The sequence below is a fragment of the Pyxicephalus adspersus genome, chromosome 8, assembly GCF_032062135.1.
Source record: "Pyxicephalus adspersus chromosome 8, UCB_Pads_2.0, whole genome shotgun sequence".
Classification (NCBI taxonomy): Eukaryota; Metazoa; Chordata; class Amphibia; order Anura; family Pyxicephalidae; genus Pyxicephalus; species Pyxicephalus adspersus.
Genome location: NC_092865.1, coordinates 50336063 through 50349202, shown reverse-complemented (window position 1 = coordinate 50349202; position 13140 = coordinate 50336063). Strand labels below are relative to the sequence as shown.

At 41.4% G+C, this 13140-nt stretch overlaps 1 protein-coding gene across 1 annotated transcript; it reads right to left on the bottom strand.

The window, feature by feature from the left end:
* Positions 1-1795: 1795 nt before the first annotated feature.
* Positions 1796-12822, bottom strand: MCM2 (minichromosome maintenance complex component 2). The gene is made up of 16 exons (XM_072420541.1): positions 12614-12822; positions 10979-11169; positions 10653-10825; positions 9832-10095; positions 9461-9680; positions 9172-9379; positions 8791-8925; positions 8283-8474; positions 8101-8194; positions 7508-7758; positions 6852-6978; positions 6650-6762; positions 5306-5548; positions 4153-4335; positions 3111-3266; positions 1796-2391 (listed from the first exon to the last, which is right to left on the bottom strand). Exons 1-16 carry the CDS (start codon positions 12617-12619, stop codon positions 2281-2283), a joined length of 2667 nt encoding a protein of 888 aa, XP_072276642.1. The 5' UTR covers positions 12620-12822; the 3' UTR covers positions 1796-2280.
* Between the last annotated feature and the right edge of the window lie 318 nt (positions 12823-13140).

Here is a 13140-nt window from a genome sequence, read left to right as displayed (position 1 = left end):
ATAGGTGCTGGCATGGTAAGAGGGTGGATATGGCCTCAACGCAACTTTTCTTTGATACATTTTTCATGTTACTATGCAGCTGCTCTGACAGTCTCTACTCATCCCTTGATGAAGCCAACTGGCGAAACGGATCAGGCAAGAGACTTTCAAAACATATCATTTTATTAGTCAGACAACTGAATCTTTAGTTAATAGCACATGAGCCCCTTGTGGATCAATCCTCAGGGGATGCCGAAACGTGAATTGGGTTTTATGCTATACACTATCTTTTGTATTTAACACGTATCCTAAATTTGTTGTGATTTTGTGCACATACTTCTTTAGGTATGCCAAATATACACATTTGACACTTGCCTATAAAATCCCTGTATTTTGTATTCCTTTGAATTTTTTCTGTTTTAATTGGGGTTGGCAAATGTAATATCCATTATTAGAACATGGGGACCAGTGATTGTGTGGACAAGAATATGGAATGGCAATGACAAGACAGATGTAGGTGCAGTGAGGATTGCTAGGAGGCACAATAAATATTCAACTAACCACCCTTGATTGTTTGCATTGCACCTATAACCATGGTTTCTGGTCCGCCACCACATGACTAGGGGTACAAAGCCTGACATTCCAGGATCCCCCACGGTCTCAGATTCTCAAGTACTAGCCAAGCGAAAACATGTTAAGTATTTGACTGAAAGATATTGGAGGCCATGTAGAAGGCTCCATGATGACCATTAAGTTCCATTACATTTTGTTTACCTAATTAGGAATGTGGTACAAGTTTTGATGAACATGTAATATTGTATATTACTCCCAGATGCCCAAGATAGTACAGAGTCACATTCAACCATTTTATAAAACACGTTCATCCTCCACGTTCAAAACACTTCCAGATCCACCCTTTTTCACCTGTGTAACTACTCCAAAATTCACCCCTACCTGTCAGAGACCGCCAAACTCCTTGTACACGCTCTTAGCTCTCGTCTGGACTACTGTAACCTCCTCCTCCTCTCTGGTATTCCACTAACCCGATTTTCTCCTCTACAATCTATTATGAATGCTGCAGCTAGACTCATCCATCCTTCCCACCTACCCGATACACAGGCTTCCCACCGCTCTTCTGCTGCCTCCCTTTGTAGTTCTCTTCATTGGCTTCCATTTCACCTGAATATCAAATTCAAGCTTCTGTGCTTTGCCTTCAAATGCCTCTACAGTTCTTGTCCCATTTACATTTGTGACCTGATAGAAAAATACCCCCCAGCTGCTCTCTCCGCTCCTCCATTGACCTACTAATGACTTCCGCTCTCATAACCTCCTCCAAGACCTCTAAGACTTTTCTAGAGCTGCCCCAACTCTCTGGAATGGTCTTCCTCATCCTATTCATCTTGCTTCTACTTTCTACCCATTAAAAAGAGCACTCAAAACCCATCTTTTCAAACTCACCTACCGGTCTTCTTCAGGGCTTTTTAAATACAACTTAATAATGCCTTCACTTACCAAGCCCTGGATTAGCCAAGCATAGGCTAGGTTTGGGGTTGGGTTAGCACAGGTCAGGTGCTTACAGAATAATTCTACCACTTAAATGCTGTGCTTGAACTTACCCTAATGCTGCGACCAACACACAAAGGAACCATATTGCAGGAGTAACAGGTTAATAAATTGAAGCATGTCCCATTTTTTTTTTTAACATATATTAGCACTTTTTTAGACTGCTATACTGTACTTGTGCCATGAGCACCACCATCCACTTGCATTTGTTAGGCTGCAACATTCAGGTGGTCAAAAGAACCAAGAAACACAATTTATATGAAAATTGCTTGTATTTCACTTGAAAAATACAATAAACCATTCCTACATCAAATATACAAAAAAGCACAGAGTTTATATCTTATGAATTAAACCACCTGCAAATGCCCATCTTCCAGGGCACGTGGATGCTCCAAAAAGAGTAACAACTTCAATATATAACAATTTTTAGCTCCAAGCTCATCATGCAGGTGAGCTACCATAGAAAAGGTAGAGAACTAAGCTTGGCACTAGAAAACTCGAGGAAAAGCATACAAGGCTTTCCAAACTGCCATCAAATATGGCATAAAGGCTTTGGGCACACTAGTCTTGGGTCAGTGCAAAAGAGTCCTGTATGACCACTGCCAGCTGTAGCCCACAATTTCCTTTCAGTTCATTCACTGGTCAAGCAGACGAATGGTCAAGAAACAGTCTACAGCAAAGAAATGGATGACCAGTCAATTGTCCATGTATTCCTTCTTTTTCCATAGACCAAAGGGCTCAGAACTGCTGTACGATGAGTTTCTTTTTCACGTCGTGTGTGAATCTGTTCATCTTGAACAACTCGCTGTCATAAAAGGCTGAAAGGTTGTGTATGTTAATCTGCCGGGCCTGAAAATGAGATGTGATAATTTATTAGTGGGAAAAAAAAAAGTTAAAAAGCTTACAAGCAGATTACAGCAGTGACTCATAAGGAACCACAAGAGGCTTCACAGGTCAGGAAAAGTTATTATAGGGGCCATTATCTCAACTAATGTGCCGGCTCAGCGGAACAACTCACTCAGACATTCAGCTGTAACCTTTCCATGCTGGTATCATGCTAAAGATACAGTTTTGATTAGATGGTGAATTTCATGCGTCATTTAGATTTTGTGACAAATGCAAAAAGTGTTTACGTTTTAAAATCTGTTCACATTAAATTTTTTATTGCTAAGGTGCCATAAAAATATCAAGATCTGAAGACCCCCCCCCCCCATGGCACAGATTTGCCATCGACTGATGTTTATTAAATGGCAATAGTGGTACCCATAACTGGTTCTTATCTTTACTGACCAGCACAAAAATGATGCACCATTCAAGCCATTGGTCAACGCATATAAATGCAAATGCCTCCATCTTCCTGTAGGCTAAACCATTGCTGAAAGACACAAGCCTTTCTAGCTTACAGTTTATCCTCTTGACCACTAGAAATTATTTACCATTCCTGCAATTCTGAATGGTGTCACTTCTACCTCCGCTGGAGGTCAATATAGCAAGAGGACAGACATGCAAACACAAAATCTGATATTTGAGCAACAAGTTATGAATGACTTCATGTTCTCTCAGCTTACCTTTTCCACAAGATCTTTTTCAGACACTTCGATGGTATCTTGCTGAGCACCGTAACGGTTCCTCTGGTATGTCACCTGTTCTGCCACCAGCTGTTTCAGTATAAAAAGTAGCAATTCATTGTTGTCTCTTCTGAATGCCAGGTACCGGGCAAAGGTCTAATAAGAAGAGAAAAATACAAAAGTCATATATATATATATATATATATATATATATATATATATATATATATTGCAGTTTTTTTGCAAAGTGCCAAAAGCTTAGGAGTACTTGGCTTCAGAAAGTCAAATATATATTTAAATTTGTTATTTGCAATGTAAAGGAATCTGGAATTGTGCACACCCAGTTCTGGGATTTATTCATTTGACAGACACCTTGCAAAGTCAGGTTTTCAGCAGAGGAGGTTATAACCCATCACATTTATATTGCCATGAAGGTATGCCCTGGTGGGATTAGTCAACTTGTCAAGGTGTCCCTGGAACAAGAGGTTGGGACACTTAAAGCAGAAGCAACTAAAGAAGGATTTCCAAACATTAAAAGGATTTCTCACTTCTTGTTGTGGCTCCAGGGCAGGAAGTATAGCCGAGTGTCCCCAATGTAAAACCCAAATTTCTGATGAGCTCTAACCATTACCGCTATACAAAAGCAAAAACATTGTCGCTAAAGATACAAATGCCAAATCCAGACCTTGCAAGTCATGACTGCATAACGAAGCGGCTTGGTATGCAATCAAGGTAATTAAAGGGAACTGACATTTTTCTACATCAGCCCAACTACAGTGCTTTGGTTCTGAACACACATAGGCACCTTCCCAACTAAGGGAGCATCTGGTTGACATTGCCCATGTAATGTGGGGTAAGCAGCAGCTATATGGGATGAAGAACCTTCGCCAGATCTGCAGATATCTTTTTTAAAACAAAAGAAAATAAAAAGTCATCAAACAATGCTGGGAGAAGTAGAATAAGGCTGGTGCGTAAATCTCCCATTCGATGACATTCCAGATCAGCCATATTTACAATGGAAAGAATGTAGTGATGGACTTACCTTGCGCATGCTCCTCATGACGCTAAACTTTTGGGTGTCGATGAAGCTCTCCAGCATAACTCTGATCGCCATATTGACATCGTCCTCCACAACATAATCTCGCAGGTGTATGCGAGCGTGTGCTTCCGCCATACGGATCATGGATTCGATGTGTCGCACAGTGATGGGAATACTGCCAGTGGCCTGTTGGAAGAGAAAAAAAAATTACAATAAAATTAAAGCAAGTCAATTGTACTTGGTAACAGCAGGTTGTTGGGACCTCTTAAAGCCTCAAAAAAAAAAAAAAAGAGAAGAAACTGAAACAAATCAAACAGGGACCATGTACCATAACAGTAGAGTAACACCAATAATGAAATAATTGGAAGAGAACTCCATATAGAAAAATTTAAGATTCCCATGTAGTACTTCAGCAGAAATGAAGAGCGCTACCTAGTGGATGCAATCGCTAAATGACGCTCAATTGTCAAAAGTATCACTGCTTGCATGGAGAGCAACAAACTCAACATTCTCAAAATGGAATAGAGCACCATCAAGTGGTAAAAAAGCAATATGCAACAGCATGGCAATTACAAGGAATATATAGATTTTGTAGACATGATTAGTAAAAAAAAAAAAAAAAAATTCTCAGTGGATGATAAATGTATATTAAGCAGTTTTTGGTTTAGCCTACAAGTGAATCTGTAGCGTCAGAGGCATAATATATATTAAGCATCCTTAAAAAAAAAAAATTTTGTGTTTCTGGGTGCCCAGCTCCAAAGCAAGCGATGCGCCTGTGCACCCAAAGTTACTGGGATGTTTTTTTTTTTTTTTTTTATCTTATTCATTTCTGTGTTAAAATGTTATTCTTATATCACTGGAATACCAGCTTATCCATGTGAAAAAGAAAAAGATCTTTTACAGAACTTCAATAGGCCATCATCACAAAAGTGACAAATTAGAATGGGATGTCATAGGCTCAGCCTTCAAAACCTTTAGAAGAGACAACTGTGCTCCCTCTATAGGAATCACATTCTAGATAGTCTTTATATGTATTGTGAAACAGACTGTATTAGGACAAACAAAACTACACCCAAAACTGATCCAATTGCATTTTTTATGTTATAGTTTTCTTAAAGCCTCTTTATCCAGTAGACAAAATGAACAGGAAGCTCACCATAGACTCCTTCCTGAGGTCGCTGTACATCCTGGCCACCTTGTCCTGATCCATCTGGTTGAGCTTAGGACGAACCTTCTCCTTAGCATAGATTATGTATTTCTTCAGCACCTCTTGGGGAATTGGCTCCACTCCGAATGTATTGGGTAGAACCATTTCTTCTAAATCGCCATTAGCCAAATCTTTGTTACTTGGGTGATGTTTAATATGACTGCCAACCACAAACCGTGCCAACATTTCATCCTAGAACATAAATGACAAACACAGCAATGACCAACTCGCTTGTAATTCCGTTCAGAAAGCAATTCCTAATCAGCTGGCCATTGAAAACTATGGCTCACTATTATTAAACAGGATTTATATAGCTCCAACATATTAACGCAGTGCTGTACATTAGGGGCTGCAAATGACAGACAGATACAGACAGTAACACAGGAAGGGGAGAGGACCCTGCCCCAAATAGCTTACAATCAATAAAAAGTAGATCAACTTTTGTCCACTTCAAGTGCAAATAAAGCCAATTATGTTTTTAGTATTTAGTGAAATAGAAATTAAGATCCAGATCTCCCAATCAGGAATATATATTATATATCTATATAGATATATTGGAGCAAGACTTGAGACCTCCAATAGTAAGGAAACCATTATCAGGACATTTCACCAATTTGAAGATTTTTGCTTAGATGCTGTCCAAGTGAACTTAAAAAATGTTGGATTTTCCTGAAGACAAAGGTGAATTTTCAGCAGAGACATGAAGACATAATAAACCTGATAGAACCTGCTGCCCCCTCCAAAAATTCAGTCACTGACTATTTCTGCTGTTTACATTCAGTATTGAGTCTTCCCTGTTCCGGTTGTGCATTATAGACCCATAGATCTTTATCAGTGTTCTCCCCAATCCCTTTAAGCTGGGCGGACCGCCCAAAAGGCCAGGTAGTTGCTGAAAAGTTGGGTCACAATACAGGGACCACCACTCGCCTACAGCTTCTTCCCACTCAGCTTAAAACAAAATTCTGGGAAGAAAACCGTTTATGTGATCACTTATGGCCTCAGGTGACAGCCCCATAAAAGTCAGTGGGGGCACTAATAAGATGGAGAAGCTAGGACAGTAAGTTTTTAAACCACTGGATGCAAACTGCACCTATCTGGGCAAGGAAATATAAAGTACAACTGAACTTCCAGTGACGTTTAAGATTTTGGACTTGACAGATGCTTCCTATAATCTTTACCAAGCAAGAAATGATAAATGCATTCATCAAAAGACAGCACTGGAAGCTGAAGTTTTGATTGACGTGCATTAAAGTGAAAGAAAAGACAAAATAAATGTAAGTATGAAGTCCTTACCTGCACAGGATCCACCGTGTCCCTCACCACACACAGAATGTCAAATCGAGACACGATGGGCTCTGTCAAATCAACATTTTCGGAGAAAGTCAGCGATGGATCATAACGACCACCTGAAACGATTGGAACAGTTTAACTGAGTATAGGTTTTTAATCATCAGTGTAGCTTCAAAAGTGATAGGCTTGAGAATAGGGGGTTTACCGATAGGGTTAGCAGCAGCAATAACTGTGCAGCGTGCCTGTAAAGATGTGACGATACCAGCCTTGGAGATGGAGATACTCTGCTGCTCCATAGCTTCATGGATACTTGTCCTGTCCTGATCATTCATCTGCAAGAGAAATCTCCAGGTGAATATACAACATACACATTTCAAACCATTCACTATTAGAACTTCTACACCAGCCACCTGTTAACATTCTGTTTCCAATGGCCAGCTAGGAAAATACTTTGATGAACTTGGATTACATTGTTTCGCCAAGTATTGTCTGTGAAAGGTGGAAGACTCCCTCAGGAAGTAATTTCAGCATGTTCTAAAGATTGATTTAAGAAAAAGCCGGATGATTTCTAGAAGCACAGAATAAAATTGGGGATTAAAGCTTTAAAGTAAAGATAAGAGACTGTTGATCCAGGGAACATCTGATTGCCTCATGGAATCAGGAAGGAATTTATTTCCCGTTGCAGCAAATTGTATTTGGCTTTGTCTGGACCAAATTTGTCTATAGGGCTTTTATCGGGGATATGTTTATTTCCTGAATAACTATGTATTTAACAGGATATTAAATTTTAATACACAAGAATAACTGAAGCAAAACTTTAGATTTAGATCAATATTGAAGGAGGTAGGAAGACTCACTAACCTTGTCAAACTCATCGATTAAGCACACGCCTCTGTCCGCCAGGACCAAAGCACCGGCCTCCAACGTCCACTCTTTAGACACAGGGTGGCGCTGTACGTAGGCCGTCAGACCTACAGCGGAAGCTCCCTGCCCGGTGGTGAAGACTGCTCTGCTCGCTACCTTCTCCACATACTTCAGAAACTGTGATTTAGCGGTTCCTGGGTCACCGCACAACAAAACGTTGATGTCCCCACGGACTTTGTGCTTGCCACCTATAGGAAAAATTGCAACAAGCAAAAGACTAAGTAAAAGTTGCACAAAAACTCAAACCACTGTAAAAAGTTACCAACCCTTATTAGCATAAGAAACTGAACTCAAATATGAGGAGTTTGCTATGGTCAAGCTTAGAAGAAGTTTTTGAAGATCTAATCAGATTGACCATGGCATCTTCTAACATTATGCTTGCCTGGTTGGTGCTCTGGTCATATGCCCTTAAAATTGTCTGAATGCCACAAACATCTTTACATCCAGGCAATTATTATTAGCAGTGGCAGCTTACATAGGATCTCCGTGTCGGGTTCACTTTTAAATCAAGAAAACACATGCACACACACCTGGGTTCTTTGCTTCTCCTCCAAACAGTGCCAGAGCCAGGCCTCTCTTGATGTCCTCATGCCCATAGATAGATGGAGCAATGCTGGCAAAGATCTACAGAAGGAATAGCATTGGATCAGCAACTGACACCACCAAATGTGGTGGAAAAAAATTGAATGTATACTTTGATAAAAGCACTCACCCTTTCACCAATACGTTCGTCTTTGGAAAGCGCAACAATGGCTTTAACATCTTCATCTGTCAGTTCTCCTACTGCGACTTTGTCATCTTTCTTAGTGATGTGGTTGGCAAGGATGACGGTAGCAAACACAGGGAATCCGCTAGCTGTATTCAGGGACCCGTCATAGTTGTTGTGGTAGATTCCAGTCAGTTCCTGTCAACACAATACAAGCGTTTTACCGAAATGAACGGGATGTGCAATAGGGACAAAAATTTAACGTGAAATATTTGATAATTCTTAGTGCAGCACACAAACTTTGTTCTAGGTTCCACTTTTTATGTCTTTAGCTCTATTACATACAGCAAGATTTCGATCAAAGCACAAGTCACCCCCAATAGCTCTGCATGGTCACACACAGGACTATTACATTTTTTAGGTATATAAACACAATAATTCTGCTGGGAATGCCAATATTGAGGCCAAAGCAAGGAATGTTTTTCTGACAGATTACTAGATGGTCGCCACTTACTATCTCATCTCCGGGTTTGCAGCTGTCCACCAGGTCTGCCAGAAGAATAGCATCTTTGGAGCGAGGCAGACGCCCAGCAGCCACCTTTCCAGGGCTCTCCTGAATGGTTATACGCTGGTAGTTCTGGTACACTGTCTGTAAAAAGGTACATAGGATAAACACTTGAACCCACTTTTGAAGTGTTTCTCAGAAAAAGAAAACCATTAAAAACCTAAACGACTTTAATACTTGATAATATAATCTGCTTTAAGCCAAGATTGCACTTTAGATACGCCACAGATCTGTTATGTGTCTTGGCCATTTTAGAATGCCTTAGGCAATTACAACTTGATCAGACCCAAATTCAGAATTTTAAAGTTCAAGTAATTAAAAAAAACTAACCTCCTCCATGTTTATTTCGAAGGGTCCAAGTGACTGACACTCTGGACAGGATCCCGGCTTCACCTCCTGGTTCTGAGACTGGAAGAAGGGCCCCAGGATGAAGTTACACTTGTTACAGTTGTATTTCACCATGCTGAGCTGTGGCAAGACACCAGTACAGCTGGTCACCACTCCGCTGGTCCGGATCAACTGGTTTAGATGCAACTGCCTGTTAGAGGTGCGAAACCAATGGGTTATTTTAGGTGATTCTACAAAATACAGAAATAAGTGCACAATTCCAAGATCCTACCTTAGAGATCTCAGTTCTTCTACCAGAGGGAGATGGGAAATGCGGACATGAATCTCACGGGCAATGCGGTCATACTTTGGGTACATGACCAAGACAACCTCCTTGGCGGCTTCATCAAAGATTTTTAACATTTCAGCAGGGGCTTCTGGGAGGAAATAGGCCAACACGTGCTCACGAGCAGCCAGATCTTCATAGTTGACCACCAGGCTCTCTTTGTTGTCTGTAAAAAGAATAAGAAAAATAAATGCTTATATATCTGGGGTGTTAACATCATATGGATATGAACTGGCCTAAACCTGATAAAGTTTTAGAATTCGGCAGTCCTGGGTGATTTCAACATAAATGGGATGATTTAACAGAACAAGTCTTACCTTTGCACATGTCACTGATTTTCTCTTTAAAGACGTTATGCCCGTGTTCATCAACATGGGTTCTCAGGAAGTTCTTAAAGCGGTGGAAGATCTCCAATCTTGTGGCCGCCATGGACACCCACTCTCTTACACTGTAGCCCTTCATGTCTTCCAGATTCTCAATGCTTTCAATCATTTCTTCATCTTCCTCAGGAGCCCCCTCTGCGGCTCGCTCAGCAAGCCGCCTTTTACGTGCCGGGCGGTCTTCCTCCTCATCGTCACTATCTAAAGAGGAAATAAATAACCTCATTTCACATACAAGTCTGCAGGTGGTTGTCAGTTTCTAATATCACAGCTGATTAGGCTGTGTTGGCCATTCAAAATCGGGCACCACCTCCCAATCCCCTGGCCCATGCAGAGTCAGGGAACATTTCTACAAAACCAATGGCCCCTCTGTGGCTTTTCAAAATTGGAGTTGGAGTTGGGCAGCCCAGGTTTAGATTAGCTTTTTATTGATGAAGAATAAAGTTATGTGGTTGATGTTGTTTGCAACATTTCAACCCTTCCTGTTCTTCTCCACTCCTTTAACATTGGTGAAGAAATTCCAAACCCTCTTTTGCTGGCTAAATTAACACAGAATCTAATGGTTCAGGACTCAAGAGCTACCAATTGTGTACCGAGAAGAACAGAACCTCCATTGGAGATGTAGGAATTAGCATCTCCTCATGAGGTCCATGGACTACAATCCTAACCTTGACTGGATTCCATTTAGGATGGTGACTGCCATGACAAATCCCCCACACCCCCCTATGTTTTTTTGACAATGAAGGGATAAAACTTACCATAGAGGAGTCCTCTGCGCATACGGCCCATATCGCGCCCAGTCTCTCGATCTCGCACCCTCATTGCCTGCTCTGCAGCCTCCCTCTGGCTAGCTGTCATTTCTTCAACATCTTCGTCATCATCCAACCCTTCAGCTTCATAAATGTCCAGCTCTGAGATGGGACGGTAATCCCTGAAATTTGCACAAAAAGTTTGAGAAAACAGGAAAATTTTACAGGATATTTAAATTTCTGCCATTCCACATCATCCTCCATGCAGCAATAAAGAGATGCATCAACACACGCTTTTCTCAGTCAACATTGATAATAAAATGTAAGCTCCGCACCTCTCCATTCCATCACCGATGAGCTCTTCCCCATCATCTTCCTCCTCGACAGGAAGACCCTCATCCCCAAGGAGATTTTCTGACTCGTCCTCGAAGGGAGGGAGGTCCCGTCCAGGACTGGATGTAAATGCATCTCCGCGCCTTGATCCTGTTTGGGGGCTGGTAGCGATAATGTACGACTCTGAAGAATCCTGAAATAAAAATTAAAAAATAATGTCAACAAAAAGCCTTCTGATTTTTAATAAAACACTTTCTTTAAAATAAATATTGGAAACAGTATCCTTTAGATCGGCGATTCTCCAGAGGTTGCTAGGGGTTCCTTGAGCAATTTGTGGCTCTCAGGTCAGTTTAAGTAACCCCAATGATATTTTGGCTATCTGTAGGGGTGACATTTTTCCCAGAGGCCAGCAATGCAAGAGGAATTCTTCTCACTGATCACCCCACTAATATACGGTGAGCTTTGGATATAGCAATTATAGAAGGGGATCCCTGAAGATCTGAAAGTTATTTCAAGGGTTCCCCTGTAGAAGAAAGTTAGAGAAACATTGGAAGATCCACTTTATGCTGAAGTTTACATAGGGAAATGGCTTTCTTGATCACATGACTGTCTGGACCTCATGTGTCCGGACCTCATGATAGGCAGCCCCAGCCAGAACTACATCCCATAGGAAATCACATGACCCTACCAGGAACAGGTATTTACTGACTTCCAATAGAGTAGTAGGGTAATATTCTTTTAAGAGAACCTGTCATTTTGCAATCTCCACCCTTTAATAGGGGAAAGCATGGCCTGTCATTACAGGAATCAACTAAAAATTGTCCCTAATGACAGATGTGCCAGCCCTCTGCCTATTACCAAGTTACCAGCTAGGATCCAGCATGCAAATAGTGAAAACAAAACTGCTGGCATGGGGACTTACACCAGGTCTGTGACAAACTCTGTAAGAGAGAATGACTTGACCCAGGTCTGTGACAAACTCTGTAAGAGAGAATGACTGCCAAAGCACTGGAATCTTTAGGATCAGAAATAGAGCCTAATGGTGAATTTCCTTAATGAAGCAAAATCAGATCATGAGCCAAGTCAATAAAAAAAGTGCATTATGCAAACATATTCTATGAAAGATGCCATGGCAGTCATCTACAGTTCCTATGGTGGTGACACCCACAGGCTGATCAGCCATACGGAGCACACAAAGCAGCATAAAGATAAAACTAATCTGTATAAAGGCAAGAAACAAGCCATGACACATCATGCACCTTCTCACATACTAGGGGCCTAACTATTTATTATTTTGCTTATTACAGCTTCCAGGTTTGGCTGCAATCACTTCCCCTCCCCCCACAAGCCCAATATGATGTCTTGCACACATTCTGCAACGAGTAACATGGACATAAATATTATTATTAGAACTTATTACAGCCTGTCCAGCAAAACACAACACAAGAAGAGGACATATGTGATATAAGACACCTTTATGGTAAGATAGGCCTATGCAGCTGCTGCGTTGGGTATGCTGGAACTTAGGGTGCCCCTGCCTATGCAACCTCAGTATAACACAGAACAAGTTCAACAAGTCCTCCCCTAGTCCTAGGAAGGCAGCAGTACGCCCCGAGGCCTTTACAGCCCCAACTCACCGCCATGCTGCTTCTCTATCCACACACACAAGGTCCGCTCAGCACTTCTGCCTCTAAGCCGGCTTGGCGCGAAAAACACCACGTGATCAGCCCAAGCCCGCGAAATTCTCTCCTCGTTTGCATAAACTCCGCCTAATCCTTCAAAGAATGCGGGAAACGAAATACGGGCGGGGAGTCTCAGCCAAACGGGCATAGGTTGAAGGGGATAGACGAGGCGGGGCGTAAATATTGGTTAGTGATAGACTATTGCAAAGTAAGAGAAGGCGAATAAGTTTTAGAGAAAGGGGCGGGGTGTGTCCAGGGACGCTCCTTCATAGGTTCTATGAAAGCGAGAGGCGGAGCTTATGAACTAAGGGCATGTGCCAATTTCAAATATGGAGAAGGCAGCGAGTGACATTACTATATAGTATTATTATAGATTATATAAATATGATAACCTTCTGTGAACATCATCAGTAGTATAGGCTGCAGGTGCTTCCTGGGCTCTCACCTTACATAAAGCAGAACTAAACTCTAGAAATAAAAAA

Coding starts and splice junctions, on each gene's coding strand:
- MCM2 (XM_072420541.1), bottom strand. Junction 10,096..10,652: donor GCGCAGAGGACTCCTCTATG/GTAAGTTTTATC, acceptor TTTCCTCTTTAG/ATAGTGACGATGAGGAGGAA. Junction 7,759..8,100: donor AGGAGAAGCAAAGAACCCAG/GTGTGTGTGCAT, acceptor TTTTTCCTATAG/GTGGCAAGCACAAAGTCCGT.